A 24,569-nucleotide genomic window follows, 5' to 3' on the forward strand; every position below is an offset into this window, starting at 1 on the left:
ATGGAAATCAGTGATGCTCCTGAAACAAACAACACAGCACCAAAGCAGAGAAAAACATTCCAACCGTTACCTTTTACCGCACTCTCTCTCATAAACTGAAGTTCAACGTTGACCCTGCCGTTGGCTGGCAACTGATGCCGCTCTCTGCTATGCCGTTAGACGTCTGGGTGCCCATGGGGAGAGAGGAAGGGGCTGTGGAGTTTGCAGTTGTGAAAAGTTTCTTTTGGTTTTGTGAGGAAAAGAGAGAGTGATGGATGGAGGACAAAGGGGGGAGTGGGGCAGGCCGAGGGTGAACACCCTGTCCAGTAATATATGCGGCCCTATTGTGGTGAATCAATGCACCGTGCAATAATGGGGGGGGGGGGGGGGGGGGGGGGGGGGGTGCTATGACAAAATGCCTTGAGCCTCATGTTGGATTACCCCCAGCACCCCCCCACCCCCAGCCCAACACCCCCGCCCGCTCCTCAGCCTAACAAGTGCACCCGAGACCACGCAATGCCAACTCGAGCCTCATCCCAGATCCACAAAGTGCCTGTCCCAGTGTTACCCAGTGTTATCTGGTGGATGTTATGTGAGGACTCCGTCTGAGACAAGAGCTCAAGGACAAATCAACAAGAAGACTCAATAACTGTGTTCCAGAGAGAAGAATGCAGCGATACCGGAGTCGACACTTGTGCTGTCACATTAAGACTTTTTCTCTGCACTGAGACATCTCTGCTGGTACAAAGGTAAGCACATTCTCTGGAGGTTTATTTACAACTGCCGGTTAACAAACTCTAATTTAAATCAAGTACCACAGCATGCAATACTATGCATTGCCTCCTTCTATGATTTGTTTCATGTTTACATGTCCGACAGCAAAGCTCTGTGGCGACAGGTAAAGTTGTGTTTGAGGTTATTCTTGTTTTATTCATGAGCAAAATAATTAAAATATTAGGCTGAAAGTGAATAACTCCTGGGTAATGAGCAAAACCGGGAGACACAGCTAAAGAGTCTGTGCCAGTCATTTCAAACCGATTGGCTGAATGGGGTCTGGCAGAGTAGAGGGAACAGTAGGCCTCATGCATTGTTTGAGTCACTTCCCTGTGAGGAAAAAAAAAAAAACTGTGTGTGGGAACAAACCCAAAGTATTGTATCTGAATAAAGATTAGAAGGAACAATAGGAGCCTCAGTAGGGACAGGGCTGGGAAGAGTCTGGGCGGACGCATCGGGGGTGGTGGCAAGAAAGGACACACGGATGAGCAGCACAACATGAACAATTTAGCACAAGACATTACTGAACAATAGGGATTGGGTCATTTGACGGCCAAGCGAGAAATGCTTTATGGAATTCATCCATCCATCTATTTTCTTCCTCTTATGCGTTTCCGGGTCACGGGGGTGGCGGTCTGAGCACTGTCACCCAGATCACATTGCACCGATCAAGAACCTTCCTACAGGTGGTGAGCCCACGGGAATTTATGTAATTCACGTTGCGGCAATTATTCAGCTCAGCCAAATATCTCAATGTGTAACGATGTTTTCATCCAGGCGCTCAATCAGTACAGATACATCTGCAATTATTCAAATATTTGCCACATGCACAGTTTCTTAAAAGCCTTCAGATCAGCCGTCAAGGTGCACTTTGCTTTCTAAGCGACCGTAACATTTTGCTTTTGTTTTCATGCAGATGCGATGTGACAATATCTCAGAGGCATAGTGTTACAAGGTAGAACAATCATGGAGAGAAGTGGAATGCAGGTGCACAAGTTTACCCCTGCTTACCTGCTCCTCCTGGCCCTGCCATGCACATGCTTCCTCCCTAACTTTTGGTCGCGCGTGTTAACGCTGTCCTGGGATTCACACACGCACCAGTACATCACCGAGCAGGCCATCCTTAATGTCACCCTGGAGTCTCTGAATGGCATCAAAGGTCATGACAGAAACCGTTCAGAGGAGGAGGTGAGGGGACGCTGACTGCACTTAAATGATAATAAAATAGTTATCAACAGTTCAGCATTAAGTGAATTACTATCTTACATCTTTTATTCTCTCCCAGACCAGATTGGGCCGTGGCTTCTGGAGAGCAGTGGGAGAAGTGGTGAAGTCCAACGCAGCCATGGATTTCCTGAGCACCACCCGGTCCGACCCAATCTACCACTTTGATTCTGAGCGTATCGACGGCGCCAAGGTGATGTTACGGCAGTTCTGGACCCAGACCGTGCTCTCTGTAAGAGCAAAAGAGTACCAAAGTGCCCGTCATAGCTTGGGACAGCTATTTCATTCCCTACAGGTACACGTTGAATTAGCTTTAATTTTTCATGAAACATTTGATAGCTTCTGGATTGAAAAGCTTTAAAGAAATCCTGACTTACATAAAACTTAGCCGTCGCCACTGAATTCTTCCGTTTCAATTTGTGTATTGAAATAACTGCTATGTTAACAGATTTCACATTGTGCTGGCCAAAACCTTGACAATTCTTTGTGTTCTCAGGACTTCTACAGCCACAGTAACTGGGTTGAGATGGGCCAGCGCTCCATTTACCTCCACCTACTTTCACCAGAGGAGCCAGCCGTCCCTGTCGCCAACGGTAACTCACATGTTGTGATTTTACATTTATTGACACTGATCTCACGGCGGGTAAATTGAGAAGATATACTGAGTCACCACTGCCAAACATCGATCAGAATTAATATTGTTCCTGCATGATGACGTGAAGCTAAGCTGCAGTTCCTTCTACTTACAGAAGGCACTCCTACCTGCATGGAGTGCTTCAGCATTACGTGTCGAAACAACCTTCTGCCACAACTGATGAATCCACAGGAAGAGTCTCTGCTGCTCACCACAGGCTACTTCAACACTTTTCCTCCAAAGCCTGCAGGTGTGTCAAACAGCATCTTGTGAGAAAGAAATTAAACTGGATTTCGATAACTTTTCAAATCCACAATGCAACATTTTACACGTTTCAGGCAAATGCAGTCATGGAGGCATTCTGGACAGCAGTCGCCACTCGATGGCCAAAGGAGGCATCAACAAGGACAGCACCTCGCCTCTCTTCTCCCCTCATCATTACCTGCATGCCAAAGCTGCTGCTCTGGCTACTGAGGCAACACTGACTGTACTGAGAGATCTTAGAGACACCATTGGTCACAAAGCCTTCCTCAGGTGAACAGTAAATAAATGTCTCATTAAAGTAAACAACTTTTATTGCATTTTGATTTGAATATCTCAGCAAACTTCCTTTTACAGACTCTTCAGTGTAAGGCAGGTTCCTGCACTGGTGTTTGTTATGGACACTACAGGCAGCATGTTTGAGGAGATCACTGCCGCCCGCCTCCGTGCTCACTCCATCATCCAGAGCCGGGCCAAAAGCTCTGGCCAGGCTAGAACTTTTCTACTTGTGCCCTTCCATGATCCAGGTGAGGGCAGACCTTCTTTCTTTGGGGGGACGAACATGTTATATTATATATAATAAGAACAATGCAGGACGATATCCAGTGTGCTGGTTCAGAAGGTTTTAAGCGTTCAAGTCTCTCTTTAACATTCCAAATGATGCCCTGGATTGCAAATGGTGGAAGCCACACAGGACAGAAAACAACAGTCAACAAATTATCAAATTGGAGACCAATTTAGAAGAAGATATGATGTCATGTGAAACGGAACTGCAAAGCTGCTACCAGGAATTGGCTGGCCGCACTTGATGTGAAAACAGTGTGAGACTTTGCTCAGTTAGTAGAGCAGGCTTCCTTCCAACCGCAAGATTGAAGCATCTTTGAACAAGATACTAAACAGGAAATGATTCCAAAATTAGGTCAAGTTGCTTGCGTGGCAGTTATTACTCTTGGCATGTGTATGTGTACATGAATGTGATCAACACATTATGGACATCAAGCCTGTGTCCAAAGGTCAGAAAGTAACTATAGATATTTGAAGTTATTGTTCCAATTCAAAGCAAAGCCAACATCACAGTATGTAATTTCTCACACTTTCACACTCCAAATGATGCTTCTCTTGGCAAAAACATGTATTTTTGCATTGCGCCTTAAAATAAGGTTCTTATCTTTTCTTGGGAAATAAATAAAGGCATTATGATTTTATGAAAAAACATTACTTTAATGATGTTGCCAAATTACATAATTCTTCCCCTAATTGAGCAAAAACTGGTCAATTAAAAATAATAAAAACTTACTGTCATGACCAAGTGTTGCCCCCGCCACACATTTGTAGAGATGTGCTCTCTGTTCATTGTTACATGTCAACTATTGCATCCTGTTTTTATTTACAGTTTACACAGAAGTGGAAATGTTTGGATAATAGGTTGTCTGTATTCTACAGAGGTTGGACCAGTGTATGAGACGGAGGACCCAAACCAGTTTATGGAGCACATGGAGGACCTGATGGCCCTGGGAGGAGGCGATGAACCCGAGATGTGCCTCTCGGCCATTCAGGTACATTCTGATGCTGAAACACTCGCAGGGCAAACGTCCAGCCGTGTTCACGTTGCATTCACTGTGATCAATACGCTCTTTCCCTGTGTATTCTGTAGTTGGCTCTCACTCACAGTCCGCCGCTGTCAGAGGTCTTTGTGTTCACTGACGCGTCCCCCAAAGATGCTTATTTGTTTGATGCAGTTAAAGCCCTCGCCCTGGAAAAACAGACCAAGGTTTGTTGAATCACTTTGATAAAACGTGGACTTTTTTTTTTTCCAGGGGTATATTCCTCCGATGTGTTTTAATGTTTTAATCTTCATGCTGCACTCTTCTTATGCCAAGGAACCCTCAGAGGAAGCCCACATTTAAACAAAACACACATCTTCCAGCTCAACCACCTCGGATCTGATCTGATCTTCCCACAGGTGACATTTCTCTTAACCGAAGACCCCAATTATACAAGAGACAGCAGAGCAATACGGGGGAAGAGGAGGAGGAGGAGGACGAGGAGTAGAGAAGCTCCTTCCCCTAATCGTTTCTCGCTCTACTCTTCATTGTCCTTCGTATCAGGCGGCCTCACTATCTTCACCACCAACTCTGACATCCACAGGGTCTCTAGCATAGTGGAGGACAACACAGCCGCTGAGAAGGTACAGCATTGATACACGTCTGGTGTCGGTATGAAAAACAGTTTAAAAAAAAAAACTCTGCTTACCTTTAAAAGACCCATACACTCCTTTGTATATGTTTGTAGCTTGTAGGGGTTTTTTTTAACCCTGTCACCCTGAGCTCATAAGTCTATTTCTATAAGCAGTCACAAAGTGATGTCAGGGACTCAGGACAGAGGATCCAAACACAAGACCAAAACAAAAAACAAAAATCCTCCAGATAAATCAGGAGAGGGTATACACAGTGGAAACCTACAAGGATCGTGGGCAACAGACGAACTGACTGATCATCACAACCTACACACAGACAGAAGCAAGGCACAACTGAAATCAATCAATGGTAATAAGTTGAGGAGGAGAGGTCAAAAGTCACACAAAATGTGAGCATATAGAGAATATAGAAACATGGAAACATTGCAAAGTACAAATAAAAATACAAGCAACAAGTAAAGTAACTCCACTATTACTTAAAGTAACTTGTAAATGTAATATATCACTATTTTTCATTGGCTTTCACAAAAAGGTTCCGGAGGCGACACAATCAGCTCCTTCAATTCACTTACAGTTGTGCTAGAAGATACTTGAAACACTATGAAGTCAGTTTTTAGCCACATTTACATTTACCTGAGGGCACATTTCTAATAATGGCACTTTGAATGGTATACAGTCTTTTGCCACTCTGTCTCCACCTTCTGTTCTAACTCTTTTCCACCTGAAATACTTGTTTTCCAACTCTCCAGGTGACTCTTCTGCATGTGGAAAGTGACCAAGAGCTGATGTCCCTTCATTCCTTCAGAGTTGATGATTCAGTCAAAAATGTCACTCTTCATGTGTGTGGCACTATGACAGAGTGTATCCTTACCAACCCCTCAGGTATCCACCACAGCATGCACTTCTAGATAATCCCATCAGAATGCGGATTAGAAACTATAGTCTGCTAGGTGAACTGTTGATTAGAGCTATCTCCAGAGAGCTGCAATATGATTGTTTTTGCCCATTAGAGTGCTACTGAAATCTGGGATTGTACAATCTTCTGTCTTCTACAACTTTTTTCATGCTGACTTTGATATTACACTGAATCTATATGTTCACATTCTTCTTCAGACCAAAACCAGTCTCTGTTGAATGAGACTCTAAGAGGCCCCTTTGCAGAGCTGCAGCACTTCCAGGGTCTGTACCGCATCAGCTTGCTTCCACCAATTCAGCCTGGTCAGTGGAAACTACAAGCCAAGAGTGACGGACACCTCACATTCAATGCAATAGGTATGAAAGAACAACAGGACTGTCCTGAAAGAGATTATCAGAGGAGCACGAACTGTTTTCAGATGAATGAATTGTCCTTTTGTTCTGCACCGCCAGGTGACAGCAGTGTGGATTTCCTGTATTACTTTGCCACCGTTACCAACGAGACGCACCCAGGACTGGCCAGAGTCGAGGGCAGTCCTGTGGCAGGTCAGAAATTTGCATATATTCTTCAAATATATAAAGATAAGTATAGCAATAAAGCTTCAACCACAGCATTGTTACTGAGACAAATTTGAAAGTACTTGCAGATGAGCGAAACTATTTGTCCTTCTTGACTTCAGGTGTCCCTGCCTTCCTGGTGCTGGCTGTAACCGGCCTGGATTCAGAGGAGGAGGCATCTTTCAGTTATGCAACACTGCTGGGAGCAGAAGGGCAGAGCCTTCAGCGGGTGATGCTGAACTCCTCTTCTTCTTCCTCTTCCTCATTTCACTCCACACAGGCGCTTGTGGGATCGGTGGACCCTGTTCCCAGAGTTCCTTTCTGCGTTCGACTTACAGGCCAGGACAGCAGAGGAAACAAGCTGGAAAGGGTTTCTGCAGAGATGGTGCAGCCCACCTACGTTCAGATAGAGGTAATCAGCAGCAGCAATGCTAAAGGAGGCTGCCATTTGCTGCGACAGACTACCGTCTGATTTGGGGGAAAACATGAAGCTTGAGTAAGACATCTGGTATATTTACTTACTGACAGCTGGTAAAGAATTAAGGAAACAGGTAAGCAGGTAGTGCTAGGTCTCTCCAAAATAGAAATAAACCATTCTTTACTGGTCCCCTTTGGAACAATTCCTTCTCTGCATTTAGCCCATCCTATTCACAGTTAACCTAAACTGCACCTAGAGTGTTCCGCCACAAGGCAGCACCCATCAAGTTCGGTGTCAAGGTCCTTTTTCCATTAGCAAAAGTAGTACCCGGTCAGCAGAGGGAATCGAACATTCAAACTTCCAAACACAACCTTGCTTCTATTACCTCTAAGCCACTTCTGCCCTGTGAAGAGATAACCGATAAGGCAGGAACTTAACTATGTGTGTATTTGCCATAAGACGGCGGGTAAAAGAGAGCCTGATGTACTAATACAATACAACTATCAAATTACAAGAAATATTGTTCCGCAGCAGCTTTCTACATGATGTAAGATGGTGTTGTGAATTTACATTTTTCTGGACCGAGATGGACAGATGCTAAAATGTTATTGTTACTTTATCAGTTCTACTCAAAGTGTTTATTTTCAAGAAGATAAAGCGGTCCTCTATTTTCAACTTCATTATGTGATACCTTAACACTTCCATGAAAGAATCCTGTAGATCTATAATGGTTGATCACAAACATTTGGTTCACATAGAAACATGGAACAAGAACTTTAAATACACTTTAGATACACTCTCTCTCTCTCTCTCTCTCTCTCTCTCTCTCTCTCTCTCTCTCTCTCTCTCTCTCTCTCTCTCTCTCTCTCTCTCTCTCTCTCCAGGTGCTAACCATCCCTCGCCTCGTACCTGGTCACAGCACAACGGTGACCTTCAAGATCCTGAACCATGGGCCGGCCCGACTCTTCAGTCTGACTGCTGATGATGACTGTAGATACCTTCACACCAGAGGACCGCACAGGTAGAAACAGAAAGCATAAATCAGGAAATAAATATAAAGTGAAGTTTCCTATCATCCTTCGCTGATGTACATGCATTGCCTGCTTTTAGAACACTGTCTTACTGGCAACCAGGAGGAAAGTAAAATAATTCTTGAGCATTTTGATGGGGGTTTTTTTTTCAGTACGTTTCACTTAAATATGTTTTTGTTTGTTTTTAAAACTTCAGGTTCCTTGTTGGAGCACAAGGGTCATTCCCTGGCCAGGTAGACCTCCACACTCCTGCCACAGCTCAGGCAGGAGCCTCCGTCACCCTCACCTTCACTGTGCATGCTCTCGATTCTCCGGACACAAATTATGCAGTGGTCTACCTGACCGTGGTGCCCCCGGTAAGTAATGACCAAAAGTTCTGTATGAGTGCTGCATCTGTTCAGATACACACAAACACACACCCAATCCAAATGATGTCTAGAGACGAATCTCTTCAAAATAATTGACATGAAGATGACCAGGGACAGTTGACCCTGTGTTATTTACACCAGGTGAGGGATGATTAGATACAGCTTGAATGATAAGCAAAAAGGAAGAGCACATCTTTACATACTGGCTTTGAACTCCGTCACTTGTCTATAATGAAATCATTTCAATGCCAGCACAATAACCACCACCACAGAGAATCATACTGTGATACTGGTAGTCTATGTTTATTGATTTATGGTTTCATTTTGTTTACGTCTTTGACTGCACATGTCGCTCATGCTTGATGGTTGTGTCCCTGTCAGGATCCTGACACTTCCCCGCCGTCCTGCTCTGCAGCACGAGTGCAGGGAAGCTGTTCTTCTGTTTGCGGCGAGTCCAGCTGGAGTGTGTCCCTGGCTGTGTCAGATATCGGTCGCGCCGGGCTCGCTGCGCTCCAGCTGCAGAAAGGAGAAGGTGATCTCACCGTATTCCACAGTCCTCCACCCATGGAGGAGACCCCAGTAAAGACCCAGTCAGGCCCTGACCAGCAACAGGTACACAGGGAAGAGACAACCAATGGAAACCATCACCATCAACATAAAGCCAGATTAAAGTATGGAGACCCTCCTCTGAATATTTCTGAATGGGTGCCCAGTTCATCGCAGCCACTCTGGGTCAGGTACACGTCCAGTTGTTGCTCCGCGAAGGCAGAGATGCTGGTGTGGGACACAGCCGGAAACATGAAACGCTGCCATTTAAAATCTGGTGAGCAGCGGCATCTGAGAGACCGGAGCACAGAAACCAGTGGAGTTGGACAGATCACAATCACGGCCGTGTTTATTTTTTGTTGTTCAACCGTGCTTCTGATTTGAGCTCATGTGATTACAAATGTTTTGCTGGTCAAAATTATTGTTGTTGTTGCAACTATGACACTACATTTACATAATAACACCACAGAATGTTTTATTTATCATCCTTTTTTGGTTCTATCCGGCACTTAAGACAGGGGGAGGGGATGCTGGAGATGCTATGAGCCAAGTGGGCAGCTGCCCAGGGGGCAAACTCAACATCGGCGCACCGTGCAGCAGCTCAAATACCATCTCGTGACTCCGCCCCCTGTCTGCGCAGACAGCTGTCAGCACGTGCAGTTGAAACCGAGCACTGCAGCTCAGACACAAACTTTCTCTTGTATTACTGGAACTTTTCAGGGTTAGGGTTCGGGTTCCCCTTTTTATTTACATACTTGTAAACAAACACAAGCAGATGCTTTTAGAAAAATGAATGTGTTTTGGGGCCGGTTTACTTGAAATGAGTTAGTCTGAGTTTAGGGAAAACAAAAGGTATATCAGGTATATTTTCAAACAACACATCAATCCATCTTTCAAAGCATTTTAGAATGCTTTGATAGAAACCTCAAAAAATGAAGAGCAAAATAAACTTTTTTTAAGCTTATAGATTTTCAGTCATTAATGAATATGGACATATCTAATCATAAACATTAACCAACCTGGAAACATTTGCAAAATTCTGATTGTGTGCATTCAAAAATAACTATGATAGAGAAAGTTGAACCTGACCTGCAGCTTTTCAGCCAAATTTCTCCTTAGAAGAGACGTGACAGAGCTGATAATCAGAGACTCAGCGCCCTCTACTGACCAGCCGCCACTGGTGGGGATAATAATAAAACTGAGCCCTGTAAGCTTGACTTGAATGTCCCTATCAGAAATACCACCTCACTTTATCAGAAAAGAAAATACCGAAGAGAAGAAATCATGAGTTTTTAATACATCAAAGTTTTTTTTAGCTCCACATCACAATGTTGCTTCCAGTTTTAAAATGTTCTCTGCCGTAAGGATGCTGTCCGACGACGCCACATCGCCTGGTGACCTCCTGTCTCAGTCGTCCTCCTCCTCCTCCTCCCCGGCCTCCAGCAGACACACAAAGAAGGCCCTGAGGGCCACGTCTGTTCCCTGCTGCTCGTCCGCCACTTGTTGAAAGCGTGGTCTGGGATCACGCCCTCGTCAGCCAGCCAGTCACGGAAGAACTGGAGGAGATCTGGAGAGGACAACAATGTCAGTTTGCTGCTTCTGAAAATACTTTTGTTTATGTCGAATCTGATCTCTAATGTTTAACGAGCTGGTTTCATGTCAAAGTACGAGCCTTTTAATGGAAGGTTAAGATTTCACTGACACATTCAGCATGACGACTTCAAAAAGCTGTGAGAATAATGCAACTACTCAGGATTAAACTGAATTTAAATGCTTTTCTTTCCCTTGTACTCCAACTTTACCACTCAATTATCGTGTCTTGTTCTCCAATAAAATGAAAACAGGATTATAAACAAATGAAGGAAAATCATTTCTCCCCACATTTGATTTTTTTTTTGTACGCTAAATCATACAACTATTTCATACAACTGTTTATAAACTGCTTAGTGAATTCACTGCAAGTATCAATGGTGCTCATGAAACTACTGTAATGATCCAGAGAAATAAAAACACCATGTGGTGCTCCAGCTTTTACTGCTGGAAATAAAACCCAGAGAGAAGCATGAATGTACAAGTGAACTAAATCTACAGCTTCCAGACAGAAAGCTGAAAATACTGGCAAAATATAGCTTGAATTACATTTTTAATTGCTAATTCTAATTGTCTTATTTAATTTGATTATTATTATTTTGAGAGGGGCAGTTTTTCAAGAGTATCATTATGTTCCTGATTTTAAGAATATTCAAGGTGAAAGAGGTCAAGCAGATTTGCTTGATGTGGGAGTTGAAGGAATTCAAAGTAACACCATCCAGAGTTATTATGTGTTCATTTCTCTCTCAGAGGTTTGAGGCTTCTTTGACTTCTGAAGGATTAAATTACATGCGTCATTCCTACGCAAAACTGATTAACTCTTCGACTGGTTGGCCATTACACAAGAACATTGGTGTGTGACACAGAAACTCCAGCAACACGACCTCAGTACAGGAGAAAGACAGAGTTCAGCAGTGTCTGTTAAATATGTTGGGCCAAATAAATGCACCAAAAGAAGCCCAGGTAAGTATGGAGGAGCGGGGGCAATGGGCAAGTAAGGTGGAATTTCTCATGGCTGTGGCGGGAAATGTCGTTGGCCTGGGCAACGTGTGGAGGTTCCCGTACCTCTGCTACAAAAACGGAGGAGGTAAGCACTGAAAATGCATTCTATAATTAAATGCTTCATTCAATTTATTCAAAAAAATGCATCAAAACTTAATTTTTTTTTAATTTACCACAATTATTTGCATGTTTTAAACCACAAGCTGGTTGTTCTGTTTGTAACTGACTAATAACAACAAAACCCTTCCCACTGAATGAGTTTCATAAACACAACTTAAGTAACTTTAAAGACAAAGGAAAATTGTGTACATTTCTTTTGTTTTTTTTTAAATCAATCTTTTTTATTATTTCATTTCAGCTCCACAAAGTGTAATAAAAATAATAATAATAGAATAAAGAACCTTAAATAAACCTTTTCGTTTACACAGGTGGTAAATGGCATGTTTATATTATGAATCTAAATGAATCGGCTAGCTCAGTTGGTAGAGCATGAGACTCACAATCTCAGGGTAGTGGGTTCGTGTCCCACGCCGGGCGCCACCTTCCCGTGGGCTCACCACCTGCAGGAAGGTTCTTAAATGGTGCAATGTGATCTGGGTGACGGTGCTCAGACTGTCACCCCCGTGACCCGGAAGAAAATGAATGAATGAATAAATGAATCGGATGCAAACAACAGGCAGACTTGACACTGAAAAGCACATTATAGAACTTTGACTTCTCTTTTTGGATGTTCAATAGACTCTTTATCTCTGCAGCCACACATTTGTAGTTTCTTGTTCTCAGAAACTAGGAATCATCAACCCTGCAATGCATCCAAAGCAGAATACATTAACTTCTTCAAGTTATTCATTTGAAGAAAACGTGTGTCACTAACTTTAAAGGACTGACCAAGTATGTCAAAGTCCTTTGTTGAAACACTTTGGTTCAAATTTACAGTACTGTATTTGTACTATGATTTGATGACCACTAGACTAGATACAGCATGTATCCCTCTCAATACGTGTGTGAGACTATTGGTGTGTGACTGGTGTAACCATGCACAACCACACTTTCTGCTGGTGGCTGGCTGGCTCAACTACTCCTCGACTCTGCGTTGTGTTATTTTATAGAATGAGACGGGAGGCTGGAACTGTCTTTGTGTCGTCGTTTATTGCCTGAATATGAAAGAACAAGTGCTGGTCAGGTTCACGGCTCACAATGGCGTTTACACACAGCACGCTCGTGCACGCCTCCGGTGAACTGACAATGCTGGCCTCTTGGCAGCAGCATATACACACACTTCCTAATGGAAGGCGCTATAGAGCCATTTAAATAATTTGTGAACCCAATTCATAACAAGTGGAATTAAACAACACATAACCCTTGTTACACTGGGATGGTTAAAAAACAACAACAACAACCTGTATTTAGTGCCTTGGCGTACCTGCTCTACAGAAAGTGCAGTATAAGTGTGCCTCACTGTGTACTTTATAACTTTAGGTGCATTCTTGGTGCCATATCTGGTATTCGTGGTGACATGTGGGGTACCCTTGTTCCTGCTGGAGACAGCCATGGGTCAACACACCCAGGAGGGTGGCATCACCTGCTGGAGGAAGCTTTGCCCGCTCGCAGAAGGTTGTTTTGTTTTTGTCGATGTTGTTTACTTTCTAAACTTTATTGCGGCACTATATAATGCACGGCATAAGTCCTCTCCTGCATTGATTTGGAAATGATTTCTTTCTTCATTGCAGATGAGGTCACTCAGTTCACAATGACACCGAACGATAAGCAGCTTTTGTAAATGATAGTTGTTTCAAATGTTGTGCTTTTAAACCATAAATTCTACATCTGCCCTGTCAGGTATCGGCTATGGTGGGCAGTTGATCCTCTTCTACAGCTGCATGACATACATCATCATCCTGTCCTGGGCTTTGCTCTACCTTGTGTTCTCCTTCAGCTCTCAGCTCCCCTGGGCCAGCTGCGATAACTACTGGAACACAGGTGAGACGCAAACATTGGCCTGGTTGATTTTCTTCACTTTGGGTTAATATGTGGAACAATAGAATAAAAACCACAAAACATTTTGCAGGCAAACAGCTACGTGGTGTACATTTCAAACATAAAATTGGACTTTTTCCTTTAATTTTTGTTTTTTAAACAAATTACTTGTAAAAACAAATTCTAACGTCCGTAAACGTGAGTCCTCGTTGTCTGAATGTGTCTTTCACCATCACTCTAGATGACTGTGACGACTTTTCAACCAGAAAGCTTCAGTGGACCAACCAGACGAACTCCACCTCCGCCGCCACAGAATTCTGGGAGTAGGACAAACTAGTTCTTAACACAGTAACTCAGAATTTTCTCTCACACTGCACTCAGTCTTACATGCTGGATTTATTCGTCTGCGCATACTCTGTGTTTCCAGACGACGGGTCCTGGCCATCTCAGGGGGGATTGAGGAGATAGGCGGTATCCGCTGGGAGGTGTTTTGGTGTTTGATTGTCATGTGGGTCATCTGCTACTTTTGTGTCTGGAAAGGGGTGAAGTCCACAGGAAAAGTAAACACATGTAACACAAGACTAAATCAAACCTATAAATACAGCGCATTCGAAAATGCCTCAGATGTTTTTCTTTTGTTCCAGGTGGTATATTTCACTGCGACCTTCCCCTACTTGATGTTGCTCATCCTTTTGATTCGCGGTCTGTCTCTTCCTGGTGCGCAGGGAGGTGTCTTGTTTTACCTTCTCCCTGAAGTTTCCAGACTCACAGACCCTCAGGTAAAAGATCGGCTCAGCATTATAAGTTCTACAGTTCAGCTCTAGTATCACAGTTCAACCGAATCGATTTCGCACCCGCTCTTGGAACAGGTTTGGATGGAGGCCGGGGCTCAGATTTTCTTCTCGTACAGTGTCGGTGTGGGTTCGTTGGTCGTACTCGGCAGCTACAATAAATACAACAACAACTGCTACAAGTCAGTATTCCTACATTGTGACCGGATTAGATTTTTCTCCTCGTTTATGCTCAAAGATTTTCGATAAGGTTCTGGCATTGTTTCAAGATAATGTACCAAAACGAAGTGACACATTTCTATATTTTACAGAGACTGTCTGTGGCTGTGCCTGCTGAACAGTGGAACCAGTGTTGTTGCTGGGTTTGCAGTCTTCTCTGTCCTGGGCTTCATGGCTCAGGAGCAGGGGGTCCCCATCGCAGAAGTGGCAGAGTCAGGTACATATTCAGAGCTGTTTGAGAGGTCGTGAACTCACCTTGATCTGATTGGATGACATAACGGGGTAAACTCGATTCTGGTGTGTCAGAATTGAGACTGCAGCAACCATGAATGAAGAATAAAGTGACAGCTCTGTGCACGTGCTTGAGGTGCTGAGTCAAGTTCACTCAATCACAGTTGTCCCCTTTAGGGATCTACCAAGTTTAACCAACTGGAAGGAAACATTATTGGTCCAGGATCCAGTGAAGGAACTGAACGTCCCTGTCGGTCTGTTAAAGTTTAGACTGATGTCATGTCAGTACAGTCTTTAATAAACTGAATTTGTAGGATAAATGGAAAAAAAGAATAGAACTGTGACGTTGCGGTGTAATGTCCTGGCTGTGCAATGGAGCCCTTTTTTGGACAAGTAAAGACACGACAACTCAGGTTGCTCTTCTCCTTTCGCCAGCAAGCGTTCAGTCCTGCTGTTAAACGATGGAAGACACTTGTTGAATACAAAACAAGTCGTCCGGCTGGTGGCTCAGCTGACAAGGGACGAGTGTCATCTGGGCTTATGTTTCTAGTTTTTGGAAGATGGAAGCTTGTTAAGTCATAGATGTCTCCAATTTGCAACACAACAATCCCACCGTGACACATCCTGTTAAAATGATTTTAATGGTAGTAAAAATATGTAGATCCATCTCTGACCTGGACAGCGTGTGTTTATCTTCATCATTAAAAAACAGATAAAAAAAAAAAAAGAAAACACATTTCTTAAGCAATCAAAAAAATATATAATTCATAGTCAGTATATAGCAAATTCACTTGACAACACTTGTTGAAACACTGACGAAATGGCAAGTCGTTGCGAAGAAATCCAGTTTAGCATCTTTCTGATTTTGTCTTCCAGGTCCGGGCTTGGCATTTATTGCTTACCCTCAGGCCGTAGCCATGATGCCTCTGCCTCAACTGTGGTCCATCTGTTTCTTTGTCATGCTCATTCTCTTGGGCCTGGACACACAAGTACGAAACACATGCAGATGGCTTGTTTAAAAAATAAAAAAAGATCACATTTGGGTTTTACTGCCTCTGTTATATCTCTTTTTTTTTCCTTTTTCTCCCCACAGTTTATTGCCATGGACGTAGTGATGACATCCGTCATAGATATGTTTCCCCAAGTAATGCGCAGGCCGGGCCGACGAGAGCAATTCCTCCTTCTCTTCTGCTTGCTGTGCTTCCTCTGCCAGCTCGTCATGATCACTGAAGTCAGTACTTACGGTTACATTAACATTTAGAAGTGTGTCTTTTATTGCATAGAGCATATTGAGGGTATAAACTCGAGGTCAAACTGACTTTGACCTTTTCACATAAACTGCCGCAGTTTGATAAAACAGTCACACAACTACTCTTCTGCAAGAGAAACCTATTAAAACCCTACAAAAAGCTCTATCCAGCTCTTCAAAGCTACAAAACCCATTTCTACATAACTTTTCTTCAAGTAGGTGTTAAATAGTTGTTAAGCTCGACTGAAGGCAGACATCAACGCTTCCTGAGACTGAATGAATGCAAACGAGCACAAAGAGCCTCAAAATCCAAAACTCATGATTTGTTGTTTGTTTTTTTACCTTAATGGAAATAGTCTTAAGGTCTGACATCAACATGGGTTTCCTCTCTCAATTTACTGCATAACAGGTCAGTCAGCAGCAGAGTACTAACATTTAGTATTCTTCATATTTTACATGAAAGACTTTTTCCTTTTCTCACCTTGAACAAAAACGAGGGCCCTGAAATCGAAATGACAAGGTAGAGTAAAACGAGAACCTTGCCTGAAAGAATATATGAGCCAGTTCTACAACACATCTCTACACCATGTAACATACATCCGTCAACCCACTTAACCAACTGCACGAGAAATAAAAGCAGAGATTATGAATCTATTTGGAGTAAATAATTGATCTAACGTCCCTGCTGTTGATTCCAGGGTGGAATGTACATTTTCCAGATGTTTGACTATTATGCTTGTAATGGAACCTGCATCCTCTTCCTCTGCGTGTTTGAAACCCTGGCTCTTGGGTGGATATTCGGTAAGGAAGCCGATCTTAAAGTATTAGTGTATAGTATTTACTGTATGTGGGGGGGGGGGGGGGGGGGGGGGGTCATTTGATAGTGCAGAAGTGTAAAGAAGCATGTCTGATGGGATTATACTTTTGAACTCTCATTTAGGGGCAGATCGTGTGATGGACATTATAAAGGACATGACAGGTGTGAGAGCCAACCCCTTCTTCAAAATCTGCTGGCTTTACGTCACCCCACTGATTTCACTGGTGAGTTGCCTTTTTTTGTTTCAGAATACAATCAGCATTTAACAGGATCCCCTACTAAACCATCTCTGTGTCATCAGGGCTCTTTAATATGTTCTTTAGTGAAGTACCAGCCTCTGACCTTTAACCGGTGGTACTTGTACCCAGACTGGGCTTATGTGTTGGGCTGGCTATTTTCCCTCTCCTCCATCCTACTTGTGCCCGGATGGGCACTGTATAAGATGGCTACTGGGACCGGGACCCTCAGTCAGGTGGGACAATCCTAGATTTATTTCAATAAATAAGAACTAAAGAATGGTGTGTATGTCATTCTAATTTCTCTCAACATTTGGTATTCTTGTCTATTTAGCCATCAGTTTAAGAACAGCGAATTAAAGACGATCCAATGTGCTTCCAAACATATGACTCCTAAAATATGCGCGCACAACCTCGAACACTACATGGGATTTTAGTTTGAATATTAAAAGGGAGAAGGTTAAAGTCATGCCTCTTTTTTCTTTTTGCATTATTGTTATTGTGATTCAATTGTAATTTTGACTCGGGTAGTTTTCGTGAAAACAAATTGTGTTTGTGTACAAAGTAAATGAATGTAATCCAAAATAAAGCTCGGATGTTTGGAAAAGCTGTATTACTAGACCATTTCTTATCATTTTACTCTCAATATTTCTTTGTGTTTTGCAGCGTTTCCACCACCTGTGCAAGTCTGATTTTGGACGCTCACGCTCCCAGAAGAGAGAAACTGTGCAGCAGGACACTGGAGAGCAAATGGAAACGTTCATCAACTGTCCTCAGTGAATTCTGAACTATGATCCAACAACATGTAGGCCTCCAGATGTAGTCATTTCTCTCCCTCTTTCTTTTACCCCCATTGTATTATATGAACTCATTCAAGATGAGATGTAAAATTAAGCCTATAGTCGTCTTCTTTTTCTCACAATATTTGCGTTTCTACACAAGTACACATACGAAATGCAAGTCTCAATTTTCTAAATGCTGACGACAAATACTATCGACTTTGGTTGGGTTAGTTTATGATAGAAACCTAATTGTGTTGCATCATAATGCCGTGTTGAATGAACCGAGTCAAATAAAACTGCAGCTCTCCAGAGTTATGCAACTGTGAACTTGGTGAGTCATTGTCATTCGTTTGCAAAGGCTCCAAACAAACCTGGTGGAAAAGAACGACTCCTTATTGAGGCTTTTGCAATATTTAATGATCCATTCTTTAAAACCAGGTGTGTTTAGGTGAGGAGGCATCGCAAACACACAGGCGTAGAGGCTCCTCAAAGAATTAAAGGGAAACCAGAACAATTACACTCCGGTGATGATGGAACATCTGTCATGATGGAACGGCGTGTACTTTGTCTAATTACTTGTATTGAAGTGTTTTCTTGCATTTCACCTGAACAAATTAACACATTTTGAAAGAGATATTCTTGTGAATACTAAATGTGATGAGAAAAAACCCCCACATTTTCTTTGTGGATTATTTAAAAAAAAATAAAAAATTGCCTTTTGGGCACTAAATGTATAAAACAGAAGTACGACAGAGGGCAGAAATATGTCACTGAACTCTACTTGAAAACCTGAGAAGGAAACCGCTTCTACGGGCGTTGAAGTCACAGGACACATAACACATACATGTGGTCAACACATGCATCACACCTTCTGTGTTAGTTCCCATGAAAACGGACGGACTATTTCAAGGTCACGTAAGCCGACTCTGCAGGCAGGACGTCGATTGGACAAGAAAGTATGTGGATAAACTTGATTTCATAACATATTGCTTTATTTCCACAGCTTGAATTTATGAAAAATACACCATATAAACCACTTACATTTTTTTGATAGCGTGTGCATCGCTGGCCGCGTGGTCCACCATATGCGCAAACACAAAGGAGAAAAGAATTAATGTTCTTACACATACCACATGCATAAAACCATCTATTCGGCATACTTTTAGGAATTTCAAAACCGTAAAGCAAACTGTGCGCCATTTTTACAACAACCACAACATCAACCAGAAGTCTTGGTGTAAAAAAATAAAAAAGAACCAACTGTCATTGTGAAAATGGACAGTAAAGCTGCTGGATGAGAGAAAATTAGACAACATTGTTTCAGGGACGCTGCATTGAGTTCAGTCGGTAACCTGCCGCAATTACATTCGGTTTGTATTGTGATTGATTCTATTGAAAATCAATAGGATAATGTGTAATGCTTGATGCACTCTGGTGATGTAAAATTAAAAAAAAAAAAAAAAAAAAAAATGTAAAAAAAGATCGGGTGAAAAAAAGTTTAAGGCATTGTTTAAATGTTTGGACAGAAATCCTTGCAGCGGTCCAGTGTTGAGTAGATTCTGATGCGACATTATACGGCAGCACATCGGGTGCTGCCAGTTTCCTTTTAAACGCCTCTGTACTGGAAGCCTGGAGCTCCGACTTTATTTCTTTAATATAAGGCACAGATGCTGCCCGATAAGGTCTTTTATCACCCAGCTTGGACTGCCGGCTCTTACTTGGGGTAATAAAGCTCCCCTCCCAGTACACGTGTTCGGTTATTTTTTCTCGTCTTACATGGCAGCGAAACAACCGACTGTCGCCATGACGGATGCTGTGGCCGTCGCGTTACGTGCCACATTTGTGAGAGCCAATTTTCTCTGCCTTTCGGGGGAAATGCATTTTATTTTCACACAATCCTTTAAATGGCTCGCCAGCAGAGGTCCTCACCTCATCTCTGTGCTTCTAGAAGGGCTTCATGGTAATAGGAAAGAAGGGACCGTATTGCACCGGAGTGCAGTAACGGAGTTTTCAAATATCCGAACAAAATTTTCAAGTAGAAATGTGACAGGAAATACTTGACCTGCAGAGATATTTTTCACAGCTTCTTTAACACAGAGATTAATGATATAGGATAAAACTAAATATAAGATCACAAATGAACTAGACGGGCCTCACAGTGGTGTAGTGGTTTGAAATCTCGTCTCACACCCACAAATATAACCCGTTTGAGTCCACGCTCGGGGCGTGGAGTTTGCATGTTCTCCTTGTGCACGTGGGGCTTTTCTTCAAAAATCCCAAAACAAACATTTCTGGTGAACTGGGCTCCTGAAGGTGGCCGTGGGTGTAACTGTGATGGACTGTTGACCTGATAGTGTGTACCCTGCCTTCACCCATAGCCCCCACCCCCGGCATCTGAAGCTGGATAAAGCAGTGTCAAAGATGGAGGGAGGTTCAACAACTGGGTAGTCATCCTGAAAAGGCACGGAAGATTGCGCTACCCAGTGGAACTGTCCGGAGACATGAAGGCGACTCTATCTGAGCATTTATCATTAGCCGTGAGCTTGCCGTCTTGTTCTGAGGCCGAACGGTGAAATACAGGACAAGTCTGACCAGAACCGCTCTCATGAGCAGGAGACAGAGGCGACTCGGAGGTTTCTGCAGCTCGCAGCCAGACCGCGTCATCAAGGGAAATGCTCTCTGGTTGACGAGCTGAATCTGGATAAGAAGGACTTTGTAGATTCTGCAGGGCTTTGAGGTCGGGGTAGCTCCCCGATTCATCCATGACATTGTGTACGTGCTCCCACCCCATGGCGCCACCAGGGTGGTTGGCGGCCCGACACAGCAGCTCCGTGTGCTGCCGCAGCTGAGCGATGCCCCGGTCTGTGGCCGTGCTTTGGCGCAACAAGTCCTTGGTGCGCAGCGTGATGTCCAGGAGCCCAGACTGTCTGAGGATCTCCATCGTGTTGAAGAAACGGCGGTGGCGAGTGCTTGGGGCGGCGTCTTTGTGGTGTCCTCTGCCTGTGAGGAAAGCGGAGGTGGCCTGCAGAGTGGAGACAGACAGGGAGCCCTGATTTGTGGAAGCCGAGGCAGAGGAGGACTGAGTGTCTCCGGTTGAAGAGGAAGATGCGGAGGCTGCCGACTTAGGCTGTTTGTGAAAATGCTGCTCGGGCAGGCCTCGGGTCACAGGTGCGTCATTAATCTTGGGGTGTGTGCACACCCTCTTGCTCAGACTCTGTGACTCGGAGTTCAGTGAAGATTTATCTGGTGGCTTCTTGCTGGGGTGCGGCGCAATGCGAGGGTAGGAGTTAAGGATGGGTATGTAGCTGTTATTGACTTTCTTGGCGGTGACATTCGACCTCTGAGTCGAGGGCTTGTGAAGCTGCAGCGTGTCTGGGGCCGGGCGAGGCTGCTGGAAAAGGAGCATATGTGGAGGAGCAGAAAAGCCGTTTTCCCTGATGTTGTTTCTCCAAAGCGGCTGCCCACTTTTCTGGATTACACTTGGTTGCTGGGACAAGAAAAGGCGGAGAAGGTATCAACAAAACAAGGGATCAAGAAAAATATGCTCAATATCAGGTTGTTTTTTTTCCTCCAATAGTTCATTCTTTCTTTATTCTTACCCTGTAAGCGACGCCTGCTTACCTGCTTGAGCACCATGTCCTTGATGATGTAAATGGAGGGGAGACCGTGTCCTGCTGGTACACTGGGAACACTTCCAGTGTTCCTTTGAACAAGTTGTTCATTTTGTCCCGGCTGTGACGCTTGTGCATGGTCGCTGGCTCTGAATTGGTTTTTGTTGCTCTGCCGGTCCTCCACGTCCCTGTGATGCCAGTCTGAACCATCTGCAGAAAAGACAAAACATACAAGGGAAAAGTTCAGCTGGAAAACCCCAAGTTCTGTGGAACACGCTGGTTTTGATACTGAAGTATTTGTTTTCACCCTCTTATCTAATGCTCAACCTTTTGTTTTCCCAAGTTGGAGGTGAACAATGGATTACAAAGTGGTCATTCAATCCTTCTTTGTAGGGTAAGGCCATTAACACTTTTTATGTTCATGCGCCGTTTAGTTAAAATGTAATTGTGGCTAATGTCGTTCCTGCCAAACTTGGTGGACATCATACGGTCTTAATTAGTTGCTGCAAAATTTTGTTTAAAATGTTCATTTTCTGTCTTCAAAAGGTCAGTGATGACATTCTAGAGTTAACTTTTGTTCATTTCAAAGAATCACTACAGACCCTGCATTCTTTATTTCATATGGACTTAATCCATTACCTTAAAAGTCAGCACAAGTTTCTTATATTGACCTGAAATACACAATACCCATTTTGCGTGCACTATTGGATTAAATGTTAATAGCCACATACATGTTGGTTAAATTCACTTTAACTCACCTGAATAACCGGAATCCTTCTCTGAACTGCAGCTGGAGCCCTTTACACTGGAGTCGTCTGCGTCTTTAGAGCCACGTATGGCCAGCAGAGTTGTGCTGTTGCTCTTATCTTTAGCGTTCTTGCAGGAAGTGTGCTCACCCAGTCGAGGCTGTTGGTTCGGCATGCTGGACCCTGACAAGAAAATATCGGACATTTAAACTGCTACTGAAAGCAGCAATAATGGTGCAGCGTGCATGAGAATGAGCACCTTTCCAGGGTGGTGGTGGTGGGATCATGTTTCTCCTATCAGTAAATATAAACAACAAGGTTGACTTGTTTACCCATAAGAACGTCAACAGCAGGAACAACCTGTCCTCAACTCCCCTGCAGACACTTTCTAAATTAGGTAAAATGACAGAACTTTGAACATGTATATTTTAAAGAGGACATATTGAAATATGACCAAATAATTCCAGATAAAATGAGCCAGGAACAGAAATATTTAGCTCATGGGGAGGCAAAGGCATGGAGTTACAGTCCTCAGCAGCAGCCTTCAGCCCAAAACCTTCAACAATACTTTCATAACCAGAGAGTATTCGCTGCAAACAAAAAACGGTTTTGATTTGTCTTACTAGAGAAGCTTCCAATCGCCTGCTGAATATTTTATACAGCTGCCTGTGACTGACACACTTCAGACTGTGAGTTCTTTGTTTGGAGCAGAGGAGATAGAAACAAAAGAATTGGTGCAGAGTTGCCCTGCAGATGCACGACTGAGATGTGAAACAAGATCTACATTGCCCTTGGCACACACAGCTGAAGATCTGCGGTGGATACAGTCAGCATTCGGTTTGCAGCTGACATTTAAGCGTCAGCAGGTTGACATTGCTAGTCTCGGTTTTAGTGGACACCACGTTGTGACTTTCAATACCTTGTCCCTGACTGTCCTGGAACAACACGAACTATTTCTCATCCATGTGAGCTTGAACCGGTGAAATGCAGAGATCCGGTGGGTCCGTGAAGGCACCACATGTCCTCTCGCGTCCTCCCCCTGAGTTATTATGCAATTCAACTTTGAGTCCAACCCCCTCGGTTTTTCCCTTGCATATACTTCCTCTCACACGGCTGGTAAACACGTACACGCACAAATACACAAATTTAAAAAAGACCACGAATACCCCCCCCCCCCCCCCCTCCTCCTCCTCCCAAAAAAAAAAAAAGACTGGACGACATTACGCGACGCTACGAGTTTCAAACCCACGTGGGAAATTAAGTTGAAAACCCACAAATATAACCACACGGTCTTGAGAAATTAGCAGGTTTTAAAAAGCCCAAATCTAAAATATCACCGCATTTATGTGTCGTGTGCAACTCACCCCAAGACGTGAAATCGACATTTAAGTCACTTTAATAGCCGTTCTTTTTTCTTCATAAACGTGTTTAGAGGTCAGAAAACTCTGAAGTTTACTATTAATCTCATGTCACACTCGTTACATATCAGCGGTACTAATAATACAGTAAATAGTGTAATCTTTGTTCAATAAAACGAGATAACGCGGCGGTGGTAGTGGGTCGAGATTCAGTAACAACAAAGCACCGGAAATCAAACATAAACACAGCGGAGTTCAAAATAAAATGCAACGGGTGCAAAAACATTAATTTCCTAATGACATCACCTGCTCTCATGACAACACTCGGTGTAATTCAAAGTTACGTCGATGATTTATTCTTCCAGCAAAACTCACCTGCACGTATATCCAGATGTGTGCCCCTCTGCGCTCGCTCTTGTACTGAAACGGAGAGCGCTAACCACGGATAACTTGACGCTGCATTTGATGAAACGTTCACAGAAAAGTGGGGGGAAAAGAACAAAATCTGTTTAAGAGCAGTTTCTCACTAAGGTCCGTCCCAACGGGGCAAAAGAAACAGAGGAGCGCACTTTAGTGACACAATCCCAGGGCTGAGTCACCTCAGCTGAACCCGTGTCCGCCTGTTGGACCACCTACCAGACACAATAAAAAAAGATCTCCGCTGGCACACGAAGCGCTGATTGGTCCGCGTGCCAGCGGCCACAGCCAATCGGGAATCAGTGCACGTGCACCGGCGAGACAGTGACGGTAAGGACTGGAGGACATGGGGGTGGGTGGGGGCACACAACCGTTTCATCGCCTCACAAAAGGAAGTATTTATACGATGTTAAAATAATAAACTAGGATAAATAGCATTTCTTCAAGAAAGTGCAAGTGCAAATACTGGAGCTGAAAAACAGCTGAAGAACAAGCTGTAGAACAATTTAAAGGATTGATAGTTTGAAAGAAATAAAGGTTTAAAGACTGGAAGTTTAAGAAATTACAAGAGGTTTAAGAAAAACTTAAAGGACTGGAAGTTTGAAATAAAGTTAAAGGACTCTGGTGGTTTAAGGAAT

The 24,569-nt window shown here is 43.4% G+C and overlaps 3 protein-coding genes across 5 annotated transcripts; 2 read left to right on the plus strand and 1 right to left on the minus strand.

The window, feature by feature from the left end:
* Nucleotides 1-408: 408 nt before the first annotated feature.
* vwa7 (von Willebrand factor A domain containing 7) lies at nucleotides 409-9,289 on the plus strand (the record flags this gene model as incomplete). The annotated part of the gene is made up of 17 exons (XM_080459687.1): nucleotides 409-476; nucleotides 1,692-1,941; nucleotides 2,039-2,272; nucleotides 2,474-2,570; nucleotides 2,727-2,861; nucleotides 2,950-3,145; nucleotides 3,230-3,399; nucleotides 4,316-4,428; nucleotides 4,527-4,643; nucleotides 4,836-5,060; nucleotides 5,819-5,951; nucleotides 6,183-6,341; nucleotides 6,438-6,530; nucleotides 6,665-6,954; nucleotides 7,845-7,981; nucleotides 8,188-8,347; nucleotides 8,741-9,289. 17 exons carry the CDS (start codon nucleotides 409-411, stop codon nucleotides 9,287-9,289), a joined length of 3,126 nt encoding a protein of 1,041 aa, XP_080315813.1.
* A 2,175-nt stretch (nucleotides 9,290-11,464) lies between these two features.
* LOC308107368 (sodium- and chloride-dependent GABA transporter 2-like) lies at nucleotides 11,465-17,797 on the plus strand (the record flags this gene model as incomplete). The annotated part of the gene is made up of 14 exons (XM_080459688.1): nucleotides 11,465-11,582; nucleotides 12,977-13,111; nucleotides 13,337-13,477; nucleotides 13,716-13,797; nucleotides 13,902-14,034; nucleotides 14,119-14,253; nucleotides 14,344-14,447; nucleotides 14,577-14,701; nucleotides 15,592-15,704; nucleotides 15,809-15,946; nucleotides 16,663-16,765; nucleotides 16,905-17,005; nucleotides 17,083-17,253; nucleotides 17,684-17,797. 14 exons carry the CDS (start codon nucleotides 11,465-11,467, stop codon nucleotides 17,795-17,797), a joined length of 1,713 nt encoding a protein of 570 aa, XP_080315814.1.
* Nucleotides 17,798-18,771: 974 nt separating this feature from the next.
* Nucleotides 18,772-24,157, minus strand: LOC308107879 (CLOCK-interacting pacemaker). 3 transcript variants are annotated; one of them, XM_080460451.1, is made up of 4 exons: nucleotides 23,890-24,157; nucleotides 22,169-22,339; nucleotides 21,421-21,620; nucleotides 18,772-21,286 (listed from the first exon to the last, which is right to left on the minus strand). In XM_080460451.1, the coding sequence occupies exons 2-4, from the start codon at nucleotides 22,329-22,331 to the stop codon at nucleotides 20,276-20,278; spliced, it is 1,374 nt and encodes a 457-aa protein (XP_080316577.1). In that variant the 5' UTR covers nucleotides 22,332-22,339; nucleotides 23,890-24,157; the 3' UTR covers nucleotides 18,772-20,275. The 3 variants fall into 3 exon arrangements, with proteins under 3 accessions (XP_080316577.1, XP_080316578.1, XP_080316576.1); XM_080460452.1 differs by lacking the exon at nucleotides 23,890-24,157 and adding an exon at nucleotides 23,521-23,755; XM_080460450.1 differs by lacking the exon at nucleotides 23,890-24,157 and adding an exon at nucleotides 22,416-22,515.
* Between the last annotated feature and the right edge of the window lie 412 nt (nucleotides 24,158-24,569).

This window comes from Lipophrys pholis (genome assembly GCF_963383615.2).
Source record: "Lipophrys pholis genome assembly, chromosome: 3".
Classification (NCBI taxonomy): domain Eukaryota; kingdom Metazoa; phylum Chordata; class Actinopteri; order Blenniiformes; family Blenniidae; genus Lipophrys; species Lipophrys pholis.

Excerpts from the sequence above, each read along its gene's own strand:
- LOC308107879 (XM_080460450.1), bottom strand. The coding sequence starts at position 22,443 with ATGATCCCACCACCACCACCCTGGAAAG. Across the intron at positions 21,621-22,168 it reads GAAGGATTCCGGTTATTCAG|ATGGTTCAGACTGGCATCAC; the intron begins GTGAGTTAAAGT and ends TCTTTTCTGCAG. Across the intron at positions 21,287-21,420 it reads AGGACATGGTGCTCAAGCAG|CAACCAAGTGTAATCCAGAA; the intron begins GTAAGCAGGCGT and ends TTCTTGTCCCAG.